This window comes from Dryobates pubescens, chromosome 6, assembly GCF_014839835.1.
Source record: "Dryobates pubescens isolate bDryPub1 chromosome 6, bDryPub1.pri, whole genome shotgun sequence".
In the NCBI taxonomy this organism is placed as follows: domain Eukaryota; kingdom Metazoa; phylum Chordata; class Aves; order Piciformes; family Picidae; genus Dryobates; species Dryobates pubescens.
Window position 1 is genome coordinate 30,718,940 of NC_071617.1, and position 13,843 is coordinate 30,732,782.

A 13,843-nucleotide genomic window follows, 5' to 3' on the forward strand; every position below is an offset into this window, starting at 1 on the left:
AACAGAGAAGGCAGTAGTTTAAGTCACCTGGTCACCTATTTACCTGTAAACGCTCTTTACCACCTCCTGCAATGCTGGAGCTAGGAGGGCACATGCTAGCATGAATGGGAGCTCAGTTAAAAAAATGAAAAGAAGAAGAATACTTCCTTTGGCAGTGGATGTGAGATCTCTTGGGGCTGTCTATCCTGGGCAGGTGTGTGGGCAGATGGCATAAGTGAGAAAGAAGGCGAATTCACAAATAACAGCTCCATGCAGATACTGAAAGGACCAGACAAGAATACATTGCCTCATACAATTGCAGGCCTGAGTCAGATGCTAGGAAAATAAACATTTTGAACGTTAAAAACCCCTGAGTTTTCACATTACTTACATTTTCTGACTGAATCCCTGCCTAATTTCTTGGATGTCAGTGGCCCAGGTTTTGGCCTTCTCCTGAGTTGCCAAGCGTAGATAAACATACACGCTGCTGAAACTGTTTCCAGGAACTCCTTCCTCTCCCTGCAACCTCTTATCTGCCAGAGGAGATTGTCTGAGGGTACTTCAAAGCCCTTTGAAAATGGCCAGGGCTCTGCCTGTAGCCCTGCAGATACACACACCCTCACCCCAATAAGTCAACAGCCACCCCACAAGCTGGGGTTCTGTGCAGCCTTATCACCACTGCACCAACAAGTAGCAGGAGAGACTTTACCCTTTTGCTATCACCACACAATCTCTAGTCTTTACTCAGTAATACCCTGCCTGACTTCTTCCCAGATTCACCCAGGTGGGTTGTAAGAGATTATGAAAATGAAGCAAAAGAAAAAGGAGTGGTTTTGCTCAGCTCTGAGGAACAAGGAAGCCCAAAGCCTGCTGAGCTTGTAATTAAAATGTGGAAAGGCCATAACAGAGCTTAAAAGATGGAAGAATAGGATACAGGGAGCAGAAAAATGCTGAACACCAGGCTTCAGGCAACATGCCGTTTTGAATTAAAAGTGAGAAAACTGCCTATAGAGAGAGGAATGCAGGGGGAGAGGTGGCCATGGAAAGAGAGGGTGACTTGGGGCGGGGGTTGGGGCTATTGTTCAAGCACTGCCCTCAGATAAGTGTTGCTTGACCTTCCTCCACTAAAAAACCTATGAGATGTAGTGAGGCAAGGGAAAGTGGTACAGCTGTTTCACGGTGTTATTACCCACACTGAACCATGGAAAATCAAGTGCCTGACAGGACAGGACTCCATGCATGCAGTTCTCACCCCTTCAGCAACCTTAAAATGGAAATGTGAAAGTCACATTTTCCTGGAACTCGTTTGCTGCCATCATTAACAAGCAGCACCACTACGGGAACCAGCATCACAGACATAGGCGAGGTGGTCACAGAAGGCCCATAGCACACAGAGCCAGAGGCATCCCACCATGATAACCAAGACAGGAAAATCAGCAGCTGTCTGGACAAGGAAGCTGCATTATCTTACGTCATTTTTATCCCATCCACACCGATCCCATTAGGCCACTGCTGCTATATTCACCATCCCAGAGTGAAGGATTTAAAAAAGATGCTTGGAATTAACTGAATAAATTGTGGACCAGGAGTCAGAAAAGCCAGAGAAGTGCACAGGGAGATTGGTAACAACAACACACTTTTTTAAAAGGGCTGGCAAAATAATCTGCAAGAAGTGTTGGGTTAGGATAATCCAAGTGATTAAACCTGTCCTTTGAGGAACAATAACTAAAGGATTCCTATGTGATTCTGTGAGGCAGACACTGAAACTAGCTCTTTTGTGTAGTTAATGCTCACACACAGAAACTTAGAGCAGACTTGAAATAGGTGGGCTGGACCTAGGGGACCACCAAGAGTAGTGAAACTCTGAGCAACCACAATAGAGGATCAATATTCATCCCTCCCAGTGAAGGCAGAGGGAAGAAGACATACAGAGACAATAATTATTACAAGCACACCTGCAACTCCAGAGGCTTGACAGGGGTTCCTCCTTATGTCTTTTTTTCAGGCTACATTAAGCTTTACAGGTCTGCGACTCTGCTAAACTTGGTGAAATGATTCTTCTTTTGCCTCCAAATAATAAGATCAGGATCTGACCTAAAAGTACAGACCTAAAGAATAACAGGTGCCTGGGGAAGCTCTTGAACCCACCACTAGCATCTGAAGTGGTGTCTGCTGCAAGTCTCCTTGGTCTGCGCTGGGGCCAGAGAAGCTCCTCAGGAGATTGGTGCAGTGTCCGGCAGGTCAGCAGGGCTGCTCCTCATGCTTCCTCCTCTAGATACATTTTCCTTTCTGAATTAAAAAAAATAGCTGAATTTACAAAGCTGATTCAAGCTGGAGCTGTATGCTTTTTGCGCACACATTACTGATTTCTCTAACGTGTTAAACCAGTGTGGGGAAATAAGTCAGCAACACTGAAGAATACTCTGCTTCAGATGATAAAATTACACTCTTGCTTGTTCCCCAGGTTATATCATAGAGGACTTCACTAAATGAGTAATTAACAACCCTCATCACATTACATCTTCCCACTGGCTGCCTGCAATGCATGAAGCTAAAGCTTCAGAAGGTCCTGTTGAAGCTTGAGGTCCTGCTGTTGGCCTGAAATGCATCTTGCTCTTCCAAAAACATTAAATATATTAGGACAGCCATGCTGGTTGATGCCAAAAGTCCACTTCATCCCACATCCTGTCCCTAACCAGTGCAGATGCTTGGGGAGAGAGTGTAAGAACCAAGCAAACACATAGTAATTTTTCCCTGAGGAGCAGTGCAGTGATACTTCCTCCCAGCTTCCAGCTACCCACAACTACCAGACTTCCCAAACAGACTGTGATATTGTTGTGTCTAACAGCCCTCCCTGGGAGTGTTTGTTCCCCCTTGTATTTCTCTAACTGGGCTTTTAATCTGCTTATGGCTGAAGTAAGTAAAAGTAGATTCTGTCACTCCCCATTGCCTAGGAGAAACTTCAATAGTTCTTGAGATTTATAACGTCTCCCTCTTTCCTGAGTAGTTGCTTTCCCCCTCTTGCCACTTTGTTGTGTGCCAGGACAAACACTAAAGGCAGAAGATAACTGAGGTCTCTTTGGTACAAATCTCTGAGCACATCGAGAGCTCAGAAAGGTTGTGGGAATGCCAGCTACAAGCGGTGTGAGCAATCTGGCAGTGCAGGCCTGGAGCCTGACATGGTGGTAGGCCATGCCCAGCGTAAGTGCAGAGCCAGCTACCAGTATGCCAAAACAGTGCTGTGCCTGCAGCACTGTAACTAAAACAAGACGCTGGTAGCTAGAAACACAGCAAGTTATCTCGGGACAACAGGACATGCACCTGCATCAACAAACCTCGTGTGTCATCCGTAGTTGGACCAATAATCTATAATAGTGTGATGTGTGGTCACTCATAGGGGACCAATGAGTCCATGCCAACAAGGCACACCAAGGTTATATAAATTGTAGCAGTTTCCTTGCTACGCTCTTCTTCTTCTTTTCCTGCCTGTCCTATCTCCTCTCTTTCCATGCTTTACTGTGCCATGCTTTCACCATAGGCCTGAGCCATAGGCCTGCAATACTGGAACAATAAAGGATCAATACCCGATCATATTGGTCAGCCGTATTGATTCCAAGAACCTCCGTTGTTGCCAAATCTGGCTAAAAAAGGTTGCTCAATTTTAAGGGCACTCACATGCTTCATCAATATTCATATTCTAAACATACATATGATGACATTAGTTAGCCACATGCAGTCATACATAAAGACCATCTCTTGCAGCAGACTTTCCCCTCTGTGGTCAATAACTGATGTCTAGGAAGAAAACAAAAGTTTCTCTAGAGACACCTCTACTAAAAATAACATTTGTCCATGTCTCAGCTCTAATCAACCCCCAATCATACCCTAGAGGTATGTCTGATGCACAATATACAAAGGGAAAGATGGTCAAGGTTGCATTCTTCCCATTGAAGAAAAAAAACCACCAACAACAAAAAACACCACCCCACCCCCTGCCCAGTTTTTCCTAGGCACTTTCATTTCACAGAATAACAGAAAACATTGGGTTGGAAGAGATCTCAAAGATCATCCAGTCCAACCTTTGACCCAGCACTGAAGGGTCAACAGTAAACCATGTTCCTAAGCACCAAGTCCACACACTGCTTAAACACCTCCAGGGATGGTGACTCCACCACTGCCCTGGACAGATCATTCCAACGTTTGGTAACTCTCTGAAGAAGTATTTCCTAGAATCCAGCCTGAACCTCCCCTGGTGCAGCTTGTAACCATTTCCTCTAGTCCTGTTGCTTGCTACCAAGGAGAAGAGGCTGTCCCCTCCTCACTCCAACCTCCCTTCAGGTAGGTGAAGAGAGCAATGAGGTCTCTTCTCTCAGCCTCCTCTTCTCCAGACTGAACAACCCCAGCATATGAAAGAAAACAAAATCCAGTCTTAGGAACTTCCATCCATCACAAAGTGGCAGTGATTTCAGCATTCCTGGAAAACCTTACATGCAGGGGGCTTACTTCAGTATGCTCTTATCAGCCTCAGCTGCCAGCCCATCCAGTATCTCAAGCAGGGGAGCTGAAGGAGCCTTTTGATCACAGCAGCACACACATGCACAAAGGAGTAAAGGATGACCTGAACTGCCTTAGCTCTGTCCAGATGTCAGGATGTGTAGCAGAGCAGCCTGCCGCAGTAGAAAAGTAATGCCCCACAGGTAGCAGAGCAACGTTTGCACCAGTACTTGGTAATGGCAGGCTCTGGGCTCTCAACTTGCAGAGCCTCTTTTCCTGCAGTCACCAAGCAAAGGTAGGTGACCTGGCCTCCTGTGAGCACAACTTAACTTCACACCAAGCACACATACTCAGTGAAAGTGATTCTTCAAAGGCACCAGTTATGGCAGTGGTGGTTCCACACCAGGAACTCACCAGAAAGAAGCCTGCTGGCAGGTCATGCACTTGGGCAGGATCACCATGCTGCAGACATGGCCAGGTAAACAAGCCCCACAACAGTTCCCAGCATGTTGATTAACAAAGCAGAAAAGAAGCCAAGACTTTGTTTCAGTGAGGAACCAAACACTGGGAAAATGAACAGCACATCCATCTCTTTACTTTGTGTAGGTTGAAAATACGTTGACCTTACAACCCAGGAAGCAGGTAGCATGGGAAGGCATCCCAGTATGCCACCTCAGTGGGCCTGCTCCACTCATCTCCCAGAAAAACTCAACAGTGACAACTTACGAACCTTGGTCCAGAGCAAAGCTCCTCCAGAGTGGTTTCATAGCAGGACCACTGGCTCCTCAGGGAAGCCTGAGGGTCTAGATGCTGCTCCCAACTTAGCTAACACAGTCCCAAGGCAGCAGACGAAAGAGCAGGCGGCCTCTGTGCAATGGCCACCCAAGAGCTGGGCATGAACAACCTCAAGCCTCACATGTCCCAAGGTGACAAGACTCTTGGTGCAGAGGGAATGGGCTTTCCTCTTCCAGAAACGTCCCTTGGCTCCTGTGGGACATGTGCAGCACAAGGCATGGCAGGTGAAACACCTAACAGAGCCACTGCAAGAGGCTGCTGTGCTGTCAGGGAGGCAAACCCATCATCACACCCCTCTCACCCAGCCCAGTCTCCTGGGGACAGGCAGCATAGGGAAGAAGTCTGTATTACATAACCTGAGGCCTTTTGCTGAGGCACCGGGAGCACAGCCTGGCCAGGAACTGCCCTCCAGCCTCCCCAAGTGGGCAGCAGAGGCAGACACGTACACAGGTCAAAATTTATTTCCAAATACCTCATTTATATCATTCTTAGATGAAATATTTCTTTCAGTATATAGCCCACACTTAGAAAAGAGAAGAAAGGGGGGGTTTTATAAGGCACATCAGATTATAGACTACATAGAGACATGCCCCCCTCACTTGTGCTCATAAAATACTGTTGCTTTTTAAAGTATTATTTCTAAACCCTAGACCCTGTGTAGTCCTGTGTAGAGCAGTATTTGTAAAGTTATTAGACCTCAGTTTACACATACCTAGTAAAGGGCTATAACAACTTGTATATACATCACATTTTCAGAAAGTCACAGATGGCTACATTTAAAAGTAATACTACTCCAGACTATGGAACAGGCTGCTTATAAAATATAACCTACTGCTTCCAGTATGGCATAATACAAAGCACTATGATCTTGCAAAAGAAATTTTGTTATTTTTGCAAATGGAAGCTGCTCAGGTTCAAGCCTGTCTCCTCCCAAACCCACATTTTTGATTGATTGAGACCATTTTACAGAGAAGCAAAGCACCCAAGAGAAATCCAGCTTTATGTTTTTCTCCAAGATGACTGTATGACTGCATATCTGAAATCCTGTCAAACATTCAAGTATGAAATATAAAGGCTCAGATGTGAACTTCATGACCAGTAAACATTAAACCATTACCAACCAGATGCAACCAAGTTAAATATATCCAGCTTCTGTGCTGTGGAAACTCTTTTTCCAGGCTGTTCCAGTGCAGGATCCAACAAATTTTTATTGAATCAGGCCCCCTAGGTAAAGATTTCATCCCATTTTCAAGTAGTGGAACATTACCATTCTGCACTCATTTCACTGTAGAGAAGGAAAAAGTACTGCTTGTGGAGGCCATGCCAATACAACCCAGAATCCATTTACATAGTGTCATTTTCTTTAATGGGACAGAAGTTAAACTGTGGTCACCTTTATCAACTGGCTTCCACAGTTCTTTACATCAGGCACTGATGCATTTCTGGTGAGAAAAAAAGAAAAAGGTACCAGTTTTCTGTTACTGCAATTTAATTTAAGACTATGAAAAAGGTCACTTCGAGGCTGTGGCTGCAGGGAAAAAATAAATTTAAAATGATCTGAAATTGAAATATCTACAGCCATAAAAAGGCTGACACACAGGCAGCACAAGTTAAATGTTCTCTGCAAAGTAAGTTAAAATGCTGATTTTTTGCAGAGTCATATTATCCCACAGGTCTCTCAGACTCAGTGGGACTGAAATTAGGCTTGGTTTAAGTGGTCAGATTTAGTTAGAGAACAGGTCACTCTCAACTCCGTGCTGTGCTGATCATTCAGCTACATTTTAGGCACATTTCAGTAAATTCACTGGACTGATCTGGGAAAAAGACATTAACAGTTAAATTTCCAGGGTGGCCTGAGCCAATGGGTGGTATAAGCTTGGGCAATATTCAACCACAAGCAACTGTTGTCTTTAGAAGGGAAACATTAACTTGGTTGAAAACAGCATTGTAAAGAGGACACAGCAGCCTAAGTTTTCTAGAGTCCAGTTTGCTATGTATCTTGATCTGCCTGATTTATTTGTAGCAGCCTTCAAAGGTAAGGAGGAGCAACTTGAAATTCTTGGCCGTAGACTTAAAACCAGATGCAGTTTACATGGTGCTGCATGGGTATATGTTACATCTCTCCAAAATAAAATACTTTTAAAAATGAGAAAAAACCCAACACAACAGGATTTACATTCCTTTCAGTTGAAATAGATGAACTGTCGTCATGTCTGCAAAAATACAGAGGAAATCACCACTGCTCGAGGTAGCGAGTTAAAGCTTGGTCATGTTCTTGGGCTTCCACTCGGCTTCCTGGGAGGGACTGGGGAAGGAGGACAGAAAGACTTTAACGAAGTCAAAAAGTGACAAACAAGATGTCAGCTCCCTAAGGGACTAGGGTCCCACACTGCATGCTGAAGGTATATTCATGACCTTTCCAACCATGGCATTTGCATATAGATTACATCTCTCACATACCCTTTTTAAAGCAATCCCAATAAGCCTTGACTTGGGAAGACATGAAGAGGGCAGGAGTGGGTTTTAAAGCTACAAATGTCAGTTAGGAGGCACAGTATTATTTTTCCCTTTGATCACCCATGTGCAGAGCTCTACATTTCTGCCATTGCTCATGTGTTTCTCCTGCGATTCCCTGGCAGCAAAGGCCTCTGGTGTGCTCCTCCCCATCACACACACAACACAAAAGTCGAATCCTTTGGACAAATCTTTCCACCCTTGCAGACACATGGTGCTCTTCTTCCTTAATAAGAGGTTTCAGTCACAAAACTGGATGCCAAATCTGATTTATAGCAATTATTTAACTAAGAATCCTTCTGCCACCCTCAAAAGGGCAACCAAGATAATCCAGTAGCAACATATACAGATACATACAAATCTAAACTATACACTCAAGACGACATAGAATGAGATTTCAGCTAATATAGCCTCTATTTCATTTCCTCAGAGCAGTACTCAGGTCCTTGCAACCCCTATACAAAACAGCAGTATTTTTTCCACCACGATTTAGAGAGGTTTTTCATCTTGTCTGGAGTCCTACACTTGGATTTCTTTGGTTGCTGCTGGGTATCTGAGTACTGAATACCAGCCACAATGGCGGCATCAAAGACCTCCTTGAGGTTTTTCTGAGTCAAAGCAGAGCACTCGATGTAGGACGCAGCTTTTATTTCCTCAGCACAGAGCTTCGCGGCCTCCTCCGAGACTGGCTTTTCTTTGCACTTGTCCAGCTCGATGAGAACTTTGACATCCTCCCGGAGGTCCGACTGTGTCCCAACCAGGATAATAGGTGCCTTAGGGCAGTGGCATCGGATTTCAGGAACCCACTTCTCATTCACATTCTGGAAGGACGAAGGGCTCACCACACTGAAGCATAGCAAGAAGATGTCCGTGTTGGTGTAGCACAGAGGCCTGAGCTTGTCGAATTCATCCTGCACAGAACAAAATTAGGTTAGCACCCAACAGAAAGCGCACGTCAGCCCTGGAGGACACCCTGATGTATTCCCAGCTCTGGCCTGCCACAGACCTTTGGGGAAGCTGAGGATCACCTGCTTCTCCCCTCCTCGGGGGCACCCAGACATCAGCACTTAACACAGTATTAGGAGTAAAGGTCACCTGAACCCAGCCTGAGGTTTCACCCTGCATGGCTGCTAGCCAGCAGGCACTCTGCCACCGTCAGGCATGCAGGCCAAAGGTGGTGGCTTCCCCGTGTAGCTGAGATTTTCTGACTAATGCCACAGCTTGTTTTGAGTGCTTAAATATTTCCTTTGCAATTTTTACACAGGCCCTCTGCCGTGTTTTAGCATGAGAGCAATGCGGCGGGAAGCAGGTTACAGCACACAAGCAACAAAGCCAAAAACTGGAGGGAGAAGGTATTTTTTACAGTCAAACTTCTTACAAGGGTGAGTCGGTGTGCCACTCTGATGAGGAGCCCCCGTGTACCTCAAAGCTGCTCTGCTCTACCTCCAGGTATGGACAAGAGTGAAGCTGATAAGCAGCAGCCAGGTTACCTTTCCTGGAATCCTACCTTTCCTGTAATCGGCTTTTAAACCGGTGACTACTTAACATCCTACAGGATATGGAAATAATTTCCCTGCCATTGTGCCCAAGGATTTAAGTTTGATGGCAGCAATAATGACGCACAATGTGCAGGCTTAACATGCCAGTGGCATAGAGTAAGAGCTTTACCTTTCCCTCCCACCCATGCCACATCAAACAAACTGCAAACAGGCCTCCCAGTGCTACTTTTTTTTTCTCTTCTTCCACTCCCTGTTTTAGCACAAACTTCAGCAAATCACGGCCCCTTTTCAGCGTCAGGAACTAGCCACAAGAAAGCCAAACACTTCATGGTAACAAAGGCATGCTGATCCTCAACGAAGAATGCAGCGAGAAGCAAGGGTTAACTCCAGGCTGGCTGCTTTTATGCTGACAGCAGGATAAAAGCAGGGTAACACTAGCAGCCTGAACAGGTAGGATTTGCCTCAGTGGCACTGACATTTTAATTAAAACAGACCATGTTCTCAAAAGCTCTGAAATGAAAGTGCAAAGAACACAGAGCGCTGAAAAATCTCTCTGGTACCAGCAATTTAGTGATAAATTGCAAGTTCCATGTTAATTTTTGCAATCTGAAATTTTGCTTTAAAGCCTCTGGAGGCTCAGTTTAAAGCTCCCTGGAAGCCTCAGAAGCCTTGTTCCGCTCAAATGAATTTCTTCCAGCAATATCTCCAAGAGAGACAGTGATTTATAAAACGAGTCAAGAAAGCAAGCTTCATTAGCTCTCTTGGTTCTCAGATTAAGCCTCAGAGGAAACCAAGCTCTCACCATTTGGTTTGAGAGAAACATTGCATTTACTGAGACGCGGCTCTGAACGACAAGGGTGTTTACAGAAAGGCATCTTGCCATGTAATTGCCTCTTCTTGCTACGTGAGAAACCTCAAAAGGGCTCAATTTACTGGTTTTGAAAGCCAAACCCAGATCTTAAGGGTTTCCACCAAGAAATAGTGCCCTATACACCCCAAGGACACTCCTGCAGTTTCAGGGGTAGGTGTACGACCTGCTGGGATGCTACACCTCTTTGGGCTGATGATGCTGAAACATAATTTCCCTCTGCCTAGAGTGCTTTTTAAGCTGTAGACTTCAGCAGCCATGTCATCATTGCAGCAGTTTTACCAAGGTATCCTGCTAGGTACCTTTTATTCAGGATGACTTCTGTCAGTTTACATAACCCTTTCATTTTTTTAAGGCAGTGATTCTATCCATTCCAGCTGCATTTGGACATCCAGAGCAAACACCCTAACTATGAATGGTACTGAAGGCAAAAGGTGACTGGGCCTGCCCATCTTTCCTGCAGAATTTGTCTGCATTTCCACAAGCACTGCCTGTCCACAGGCTCTCACCCAACCTGCCAGACTCTGCATATGAACATGCACAGCCAAGGCTGTTGTAGTACCACCCTGTCTCTTCAGCAGAAAACACAATCTTGGGATGATTTTGATCCTTTACTTTGTAACACTATCCACTGAAAGCTCTTTGTAAGATTTCATCTTTGGTTTGTAGAGCACACGGGAGCTGCTGTCTAGGACTGCACAGCCCTTCAAACCCTTTTCCTAAGTAGGGCACCCAGTTACAACTTACCTAAATAGGTTTGTATGTTAAGGCCACTGAGATTTTTCAGCACCGTTTTGGTGAAGACCTAGATCCATAAAGATGTGCAGGAACATAAATTCCTTCAAATGCCAGATAGGTAGCAAAACACTTTTGGCTATCGAGACTCATCTCCTGGCAAGCAGTGTTGCACACTGCACAGGATGGTACAAACCAGGGACTTGAGAAAAGACAAGGTGGTAAGTAATGAGTTCTTTTTTATATCAGGCAAATCTGGACCTGAGAGGCATCAGCCACCCTCAACTCTTCAGGACTTAAGATTACAACAAAACCTGGCTTTGGAGCAGCAGTTTTTTAAGGAGGTGGGAATGGCAAATATGAAGCTTTGACAGACAACACCCAGTAAAACTTTTTTTTTCCTTAAGCTTCCACCTTTCAAAACCAAGTCTCTATCTCCAGACACCTACAGCCACAGATCTTTTGCATGCATATACCCCAACCACTCAAAAGAAAAACTCTGGTGGCCCTTGAATTCCCAATATATTCAACCTTTCTAGTCAGGCTAAGCAGAGCAGCAGCCGCCTACGCCCAGTCCCTCTATGGGGGCACTGGTCCCTCACCCTTCAACAGACACTGGGAGAAGCAGTGGGTTAAGCAGCAGTGAAAACGATAGCAGTTTAGTAAGACGATCAAACACTGGGAGCCCTTTCAAATCCATGAAGTCATTAGCAGGACTACTTTGCACAACAACTTCTCCCCTCCCGCTGTCACTTAAATCAAGTAAGTGGCTTCACTGACCTGACCAGCTGTGTCGCAGAGCTGAAGTCTCACCGGCTTGCCATCGACAGACACGACAGCTTTAAAGAGAAAGGAGGAGGGAGGGGGGAAAGTGTGGTGAGTCCAACTTTACACGTTTTCCATTAAAGAAAAAAAATGAATAAGGAAAAGAAGAATATTTGTCATCCTACAGTATTTTCTCAAATTAGTTTAGATTTAACAATTTAAGCAGAGCTGGGTGTCTACCACTAAGACTTGGGCACTTTAAGGCTTTCCGATTCCTTTCACTGCAGGAGATAAGGTAGGCAGTGACTGAACGAACTCTCGGCTGGCAGCGGGGAGAGCAAGCCTAGGCGTCCAGGTCGTTTTTCTGCTACAAAGGGTTTATTTTATTATCCTCCTGTACAGCTTGAATGTGCCTGGGAGCCAAAATGACCCCCGCTGAAGCAGAGAGCAAGCACAGAACCTCGCCCTTTGCAGTGAGGAGAAAAGGCAAGCCTTTAGGCTTTCCTTTTAGGCGCTTCCCATCTGGCCAAAATCTTTTAGACCGGAGAGTTCACGATTAAAGCCCGGCTATGGCCGCACGGCCAGCTGCCAGCCGCCAGCCTGGGGAGCTGAGCCGGGGCTACTGGCCGTGATGGAAGTTAACAAATGCCAGTCCTGCCCCCCAAAACTAAATAATGAAATAACCGACGCTAGACATCCTTCGCCCCGAACAGCCCAGACACGTCCCCGGCGGTGAGGCACAGGCGGGACCCACGCCGCTCCCCGCGGCAGCAGAAGACCTTCACGCCACCCCAGTCTCTGCGGCCGCCCCCAGCCCTTACCGGAGAAATTGTCGAAGGCGGTTGGGATGTACTCGGTGGGGTACCCGTTGGTGGTGTAGCTCACCACCAGGCTGGTCTTCCCCACGGCGCCGTCCCCCACCAGCACGCACTTGATGCTGCGCCGCGGCTCGGTCCCCGCTCCAGCTCCGGCCCCGGCTCCGGCCCCCACGGCGGCTCCGGCCCCCGCTGCCCGGCAGCGGCCGCCCAGCGCCACCCCCAGCGCCGCCGCCGCCCGGCCGCTGCGTACCCTGCGCGGAGGCACCGGCGGCACCTCGCAGCCACCCGGCACCGGCTTGCTGATGTATCCCGCCTCGCCCTCCTGCTGCGGCGGCATCCGCGCGGCGACGCAGAGCCCCGCCGGCCGTGGGGCGGCGCGCGGCCCGGGGCCGCCGGCCGGGGAGCGGCGGGGCGCAGCGGCGGACGGGCGGTGCGGGGCCTCGGCGGGCCAGCAAGCGCGTCGCGACCGCCGCGAAGCCAGCCCCGGTGCCGTTGGCTCTCCCCGGGCGCAGGCGATAGACGGCGGCTCCCCGAGCAGGTGGCGGCTCCCCGAACAAGCGGTGGCGAGATCGCGGCTACGCTGAGCTCGCCTCGCCCCACGCTACCGAGTCCCACCCGCCAGATCCGCGCCTCCGCGTGACATAGCGCCAGGCGGGGAGGAGCCGGCGCCGCACGGCCCGACCCGGCCCGGCAGGCGGCGCCACAGCGCCCCGCGCCGTCCGCCCCAGCGGCGGCGGGCAGGCGGGCCCGCGGCAGGCATGGGGCGCGCGCCCCTCATCGGTCCTGCCGCGCAGCGCGGTAGCGAGCAGCTCCCTTCCTTGCCCTGCCCACCGCTCTTCCTGCCGCCCGCCGGCCCAAAAGCTGCTTGCTACAGGTCTTGGCAGCGGCGGGGGGGCTCCGGCGCGAGCCGCCCCCCAGTACCTTCGGGTCATTAGAGGTTTGGGACCCTCGAGCGCCTCGATGTCGTGAGGTCGAGAGGACTTACAAAGGCCGGAGCACTCTTGAGTCTCGACGGATAGACTGCCTGCAGAGACAGTGGGCGCTCAGTAAACTCCCACCTGGAGGCCGGGGGTGGGGGGAAACTGGGCCTTGCGCTGTGGGAAAGGGAGAGCTACATTTTTAGCTCCGTTGAAATGTCACCAATGGAAAGTTATGCAGCTGAGCACACAAAATTAAAGGCTGCTGAGACATTTGGTGTTGCCCTAAAATTGAAGTATTATTCACACATTTCTTCTGGGGACCTTAACAGCATTGTACAAACATCAATGATGCCACCTGGAGAATCTGGGATGTGGAGGTTAGCAACCTCATTTTGCGGATAGCAAGTACAAGTCTCTTAAACAGCACACCCAGATCAGTGCTGGTAAGTCTGTGGC

At 48.0% G+C, this 13,843-nt stretch overlaps 1 protein-coding gene across 1 annotated transcript; it reads right to left on the reverse strand.

Annotated features, from left to right (window-relative positions):
- Nucleotides 1-5,711: 5,711 nt before the first annotated feature.
- On the reverse strand, nucleotides 5,712-12,891 carry RHOU (ras homolog family member U). Its single transcript, XM_054162254.1, has 3 exons — nucleotides 12,471-12,891; nucleotides 11,665-11,723; nucleotides 5,712-8,693 (listed from the first exon to the last, which is right to left on the reverse strand). The coding sequence occupies exons 1-3, from the start codon at nucleotides 12,802-12,804 to the stop codon at nucleotides 8,238-8,240; spliced, it is 849 nt and encodes a 282-aa protein (XP_054018229.1). The 5' UTR covers nucleotides 12,805-12,891; the 3' UTR covers nucleotides 5,712-8,237.
- Between the last annotated feature and the right edge of the window lie 952 nt (nucleotides 12,892-13,843).